General features: G+C 56.0%; 1 protein-coding gene across 1 annotated transcript; it reads left to right on the top strand.

The window, feature by feature from the left end:
- Window positions 1-1,067: 1,067 nt before the first annotated feature.
- On the top strand, window positions 1,068-4,512 carry IFI30 (IFI30 lysosomal thiol reductase). The gene is made up of 7 exons (XM_025458052.3): window positions 1,068-1,276; window positions 2,270-2,452; window positions 2,538-2,612; window positions 2,854-2,946; window positions 3,754-3,906; window positions 4,079-4,132; window positions 4,224-4,512. The coding sequence occupies exons 1-7, from the start codon at window positions 1,145-1,147 to the stop codon at window positions 4,284-4,286; spliced, it is 753 nt and encodes a 250-aa protein (XP_025313837.3). The 5' UTR covers window positions 1,068-1,144; the 3' UTR covers window positions 4,287-4,512.
- The last annotated feature ends 1,699 nt before the right edge of the window (window positions 4,513-6,211 follow it).

Genomic DNA, 6,211 nt, shown 5'->3' with positions numbered 1-6,211 from the left:
ATGTTATGTATTTATTTGTGAGAGACACAGAGAGAGAGGCAGAGACATAGGCAGAGGAGAGGTGGGCCCCCTGAGGGAGCCTGATGTGGGACTCCATCTCACGACCCCAGGATCATGACCTGAGCCAAAGGCCGATGCTCAACCACTGAGCCACCCAGGTGCCCTCCAAACTTCACCATTTTACAGAAGGGGAAGCAGAGGGTCCATGACTTGAGGTGCCCGGTAAAGTCCAGCCCCAAACCCTGGTCTAGGTGATTCCAGCAGGTTCGAGTCCCACACTGCCAAGCCCCCAGCCTAACCCGGCGTACACAGGATGGGCCTAAGGTGATTACTGCCCTGCGGGCCCAGAGGCCCCACACCCGCACCTCAAGCTTTGGATGGTGGCAAGAAGGAACGCCAGCTTTCCTTGTACCCCCGACTCTCACCCGAGACAGGGCGGGGAGGACAGAGAGAAGTGAGGGGCCCTCCGCGCCGGCTTCTGCTTTCTGGCCTGGCTGCGGCGGGCGCCGCCCGAGTCAGCTGGCTGGTGGGCGGGAGCCTGAGAGGAGGGGGCACCAGGGGCAGGGCCGAGGCGTGGAGAGTGGGGGGGCGGACCCCGCCCCGGGCTAGCGGGAGGCGGCCCGGCTGCGCAGTTCCGACCCCCCGGGGCAGCGGGGGGGGGGGGGGGGTAGCGACGTGCCCGGGCTCGGAACCGGGCTTGGGGGAGCTGCATGACCCTTGGCCGCCCCCCAGAGCGGTCCGCGGCCGCGTGGAGACCCTCGCGTCTCTCTGCCTCCCTGCGTCTCTCGGTCTCTGAAGCCGCCACCTAGTCTCGGCTCCCGGTGCTGTGACCCCAGCCTCACATGACCGGGCGGCCCCGGCGGCCCGGAAGGGTCAAGGTCGGCCCCGCGGCCCGGCAGGTGGGGGGAGGGAAGCGCCCCCACGGCCGCGTGACTGCGGGCCCGGCAGCCGGCGCGAGCGGGGATGGGGGTCAGGTGGGCGTGGGCCCTAGGCGGGCCGGGGGACCCCAGAGTCGCCCGCCGCAGCCCCAGGGGCGTGGGCACCGGGAGGCGGGTCCGGCCTGGGGGCTGGGCCACCGCCGGGTTAAAGGCGGCTCCCGCCCGGGCCGCCGCTCCTCCCGCCTCCGCGTCCTCGCCCCGCGGTGATGGCTCTGTGGTCGCTCCTGCCGTGCCCGCCGCCGCCGCCGCCGCTGCTGCTGCTGCTGCTGCTGGGGGTCCCCGCGGCGGCGTGGGGGTCCCCGCGGAAAGTCCTCTCCGAGGGGGCGGCCGCCTGCAAGGTAGGGACGGCCTCGCGGCGGGAGGGCCAGCGGGGACCGGCGCGCCCGGGCTGCGGGCTGCGGGCTGCGGGCTGCGGGCTGCGGGCTGCGGGCGGGACGCTGCTCAGGCTCCCCGGACTCTGCCGGAAAGCCTGGGGTTCGGGGCCCGGGGAGGGGGGCGCTGCCCCGGTCGGTTCCGAGTCCCCCCCGCGCTGCCGGCGCTCGGAGTGCTTTCACTTCCCCATCCCGCGTCTGTCCCCGACCCCGGCCCGGGGGTGCACGGAGCTCCTGCTGTGTACCCCTGGGCGGCGGAGGGAAGCCCAGAGGAGTCGGCGCGTGGCACCCACACTCCAGGTGCTGCTTACGGGGCGCCCTTCGGCGGGGGGAGAGCTCGCGCATTTCTGGTGCGGAGCAAGCGGATGTCTGGGAGCCGAGCGCCTGCTCCCCGCTGCACAGACCCTGGCGGGCCTGCCGCCGGCCGCTGAAACCGGAAGTCAGCACGTATTAGGCGCCGCCTCAGCAGGAGAGCCTGGGAGGGGTTCACCTGCGCCCCCTGAGAGGCAGATTAGTAACGGGTTAGCCCAAGTGTAGGGCCTTGCGCAGCCCGGGGCCAAGGCTCTGGGGGTGAAGTGGCAACAGATGAGCATACATTAGTCTCCTGGGGTATACACCCCTGTCAGAGAAGGCAGGATTGACAGCAGCGACCAGAAGTGTCCATGCATTGAGTCCTTACTGCATACACTTCCCCTGGGCCAAGGGTTTCACCTCAACTGAGGGAAAGCAAGAGCTGTTCATAAATTAAGTGCCTACTGTTTGCAAGTCTTTGTCACATCCGTTTTTGCAGAAAAACTGAGATTTAGGAAGATTTAGGGATGCAGTGAAGCCCTGGAGTCAAGATTCCACCTGACAATGTCTGAAAGGACTGCAATATGGAGCACCTACTGTTTGTAGCTGCAAGAGAACCAAACAGGGCTATCCTCCCTACAAACCCCTCCCTTCCTCCCTCCCGCACAGGTTGGGGACCTATGCCTGCAGGAGCCCCTCAGGAAGTCAGAAGCACCACTTGTCAATGTGAGCGTCTACTACGAGGCACTGTGTCCCGGGTGCCGGGCCTTCCTGGTCCGAGAACTCTTCCCGACCTGGCTGATGGTCCTGGAGATCCTCAATGTCACGCTGGTGCCCTATGGAAATGCCCATGTATGTTGGCACTGGGGAACCAAGGCACTAAGCCAGGGAAGGGGCACCTGGTGGGCCAGCCAGCACTCACCTACCTGCTTTGCAGGAACAAAATGTCAGCGGCAGGTGGGAGTTCACATGTCAGCACGGTGAGCAGGAATGCAAGCTTAACAAGGTGGAGGTGAGCAGACCCCTGAGTATTCGAGTGGTGGGGGCACAGAGGCTGGGGAGATGCCCATTGTAAGGAAGGCAAAAGCAAGGCTCAGAAGGGATTGGAACCAGTTCCATCCTCTGCCTGTCTGCCTCTTTAATCACATCTTCATTCACCGCTTCATTAGTGAACACCTGTGTTACTCCCAGAGTGGTCCAGGGGTGCTCTGGGCCCACTTCAATCCCTCACCTCTCCACCCCCTATCCCACAGGCCTGCCTGTGGGACAAGCTAGATAAAAATTTGGCCATCCTGATCATTGTCTGCATAGAGGAAATGGATGACATGGAGGAAAATCTGAAACCGGTGAGCAACACCCCTCACTTGGCCCCGGGCTGGGAGACCCTGGTCTTCCCTGTCTCCAAACAGACCCAAGTTCAAGTCTTGGCCTGACTACCACTCTCTGTGTAGCCCCAGGAAAACAGCCTTCCCTCTGGAAGCCTCAAATCTCTAAAACAAGGGAACAAATATCTTTTGGGGGCATGGGTAGATCAAGGAGGGCTTCCTGGAGGAGGTGCCTCTGAACTGAGCTTGGATGAACAAAAATGTGCAGAGACACAGATGATGATCCTCATCTCGAGTATGGGGATGACAGGACAGGCCCGCATACTTCTCTGGAGGATTATGAAAAACAACTCCCAATGGAGTGACTCATTGATGCCAATAAGTTTATTCACTCATCAAACATCTGGACCACCCAAAAGGCTCACCCTGGGACACCCCCAGCTCTGCAGAGTCATAGTGGGGCCAGAGGAATGCAGAGGAGGGAGCACTCAGAAGATTCTGGGGAAGTGGAAGGGTGTTCCTGGTGGGGGGAACAGCACAAACAGAAGCCCTGAGAAAAATGAGATACTGCAGTGGTCCGGGGCTGCGGGTCTGGTCTTATGAGAGGGAGGAGCAGCCTGAGCCCCTGCCTTGGGGGCCTCCACTCAGGTAAGTGTTAAGTACGTGCTGTTTGTGGACATTGTTGCATTGCTGTGGACCCAAATGTCTCCTGTGGCCAGTGAGGAACAAGCTTGGCTTGGGGGGACTGGAGGAGGGACCGTTGGGGAGATAACTCGGAGGAAGCTGAGGCAATGCTCCTACTCACCAGCAACCCTTGTCCACCCTCAGTGCATGGAGATCTATGCCCCAACAATGTCCCCAGACACCATCATGGAGTGTGCAGTGGGGGACCGTGGCATGCAGCTCTTGCACATTAATGCCCAGCTTACAGATGCTCTGCAGCCGCCCCATGAATATGTGCCCTGGGTCGTCGTCAATGGGGTAAGAGCTCTTGTAGCCTTCAGTGTGCCACCAGGCCGGGACCGGGATGATGGATGTGCCTTCTGGTCTGGGAGGCAGGGGTCAGACTTGCAGCCATTTGCAGCCCTTGATGGGCCGGGCATGGGTTGGTTGGGGCAAGGGACTGTATGACTTCCTGTCTTGCTTTGTGCAGAAACCCCTGAAAGATCTGAGTCAGCTCCTAAGCCTCGTCTGCCAGTTGTACCAGGTAAGCTGCAAGGGGAACAGAGGGATCCGCTGGGTGCAGGGGTGGGTGGTGCCTTTTTTCAGGACCCCCAGCTCACGGCCATCTCCTCCAGGGTGAGAAGCCAGATGCCTGCCAACTCACAGCCACCTCCCAAAGGAAAGTCTGCTTCAAATGACAGCTGTTGCCCTGGAAGGGAGCTGATGGAGGAAGAGCAAGAAAGAGCACACCTGCCCGTTTTTTTCTGATCCCTGACTCTCAGCCACTGCTGCTCATCATCACAGTAACTTCTACACATTCTATGAAGCCCAGACTCAGAATCCTGCCCCAAGATTAAGCATCTTGCCCCACTGAGATTGGTGCTACATTGAAACTAGTTTAATAAACACTTCTGGATTTTGTGATTCATTTGATAAGTTAGCAAATCCCCCTGGACTTACACAATGCTAGGACCCCCTCTCTAGGGGATGCAGATCCAGACAGATATTCCTAGTCCTACAGGGAACAGAAATGGGCCAGAGGGAGGCACCAGGGCTAGAGGAGTCCAGGGAGGGAATAAAGGCTCTGCAGAGGGAATAGAACCTTTGGGGTGGGATGGATTTATTTATTTATTTGTTTGTTTATTTATTTATTTATAATCTATTTATTCATGAGAGACACAGGGAGAGAGAGAGAGGCAGAGACACAGGCAGAGGGAGAAGCAGGGTCCGTGCTGGGAGCCCGATGTGGGACTCGATCCCAGTACTCCAGCATCCCACCAGCCACCCAGGCATCCCATGGGGCTGGGGTTTTGAAGGGTGACTAGGAGTTCATTAGGCGGAAGCTGTATTCAGTAATAATACAAACAACCCTAACTACTCCCTTTTGCAGTCCCCACACTGGGTGAGAGAAATTGAGCCATAAGATGGAGCGGGGATCTTGTCTAGGGAGTTTCAAGAAAACGTGTTCACTGGTGGTGGGGAATGGACCACGGTGTTCCAGGAAAGGTGAACAGTGTGCAAAAGACAAGCCAGCAACAAAATCGAGCTAAATGCCAGTCTGAGACAACTGAGAACACCAGGGCGTGTTCTAGGATACTTTTCAAAAAAAAAACAAGTCATGATTCTTATACTGATATAAAATGATCACCTGCCAAAGATGTTATTTATTTCATGGTTAATGAGGGAAATTGATCAAATGTTCAAAGAAGGATTGAAGAACAGGCACATTGATATACAGGAAATCTTGAAGCGATGGTGCAAATAGAAGCAAAACTGACCTTTTTCACAAAACAGTGGGGGCAAGGGTAGGTGGCACTTTTTTCACCACCAGCTCTTTTTTTTTTTTTTCAAATTTTAATAATAGATTTTATTATTGGGGTGGTGCAGTCAGCTAAGTGTCCATCTCGGTTTTGGCTCAGGTTGCGATCTTAGAATTGTGAGATTGAGCCCTGTATTGGGCTCCACGTTTAATGGAGAATCCGCTTGGGATTCTTTCTCCCTCCTCCCACTGTCCCTCCTCACCACTGTCCCTCTCTCAAATAAATAAATAAATCTTTACCCCGCCCCCCAAAAAAATAGATTTTATTTAACCTTATATATATCTGATACATTATATATAGTTTCAACGTGGAGGCTTGATATGAGAAATGCTAATGAGATCCTCTCTATCCTTTTTTTCTTTTCATACTGTTTTTTTTGTATATTTTTTTATTGGAGTTCCATTTGCCAACATATAGTATAACACCCAGTGCTCACACCATCGAGTCATATTAAGTCTTAACTGATGTGTATTTTACAGCCTCTCTCAACTCAGATTAGCTACACTGCAAGTGCTCACTAACCATGTGGGTTACTGATGACAGGTGTAGGACAGGAGAAATCATGTCCCCCTATCCTAGTCTCTGCAGTTGAGACCCCCTGCAATAAAAGACAAATTGAATAACATGCATATCTCGTGAATATATAGGAAGTACCCACTAGAATGGAGTAAAACTCCCCAAAGTAGCCTAAGCCACCACTTTTTTAAAGTTTTTTTAAAACCTTTCTTTAGATTTTATTTATATATTTGAGAGAGAGCGCGTGTGCACACACACACAACTAAGGGGAAGGGGCAGAGGGAGAG

The sequence above is a fragment of the Canis lupus genome, chromosome 20 (genome assembly GCF_003254725.2).
Source record: "Canis lupus dingo isolate Sandy chromosome 20, ASM325472v2, whole genome shotgun sequence".
NCBI lineage: Eukaryota > Metazoa > Chordata > Mammalia > Carnivora > Canidae > Canis > Canis lupus.
The sequence above is the reverse complement of the archived record's forward strand: the minus strand, read 5'-3'. Positions and strand labels throughout refer to the sequence as shown.

Coding starts and splice junctions, on each gene's coding strand:
- IFI30 (XM_025458052.3), top strand. CDS start 1,145: ATGGCTCTGTGGTCGCTCCTGCCGTGCCCGCCGCCGCCGCCGCCGCTG. Junction 2,453..2,537: donor TGCCCTATGGAAATGCCCAT/GTATGTTGGCAC, acceptor CCTGCTTTGCAG/GAACAAAATGTCAGCGGCAG. Junction 2,947..3,753: donor TGGAGGAAAATCTGAAACCG/GTGAGCAACACC, acceptor GTCCACCCTCAG/TGCATGGAGATCTATGCCCC.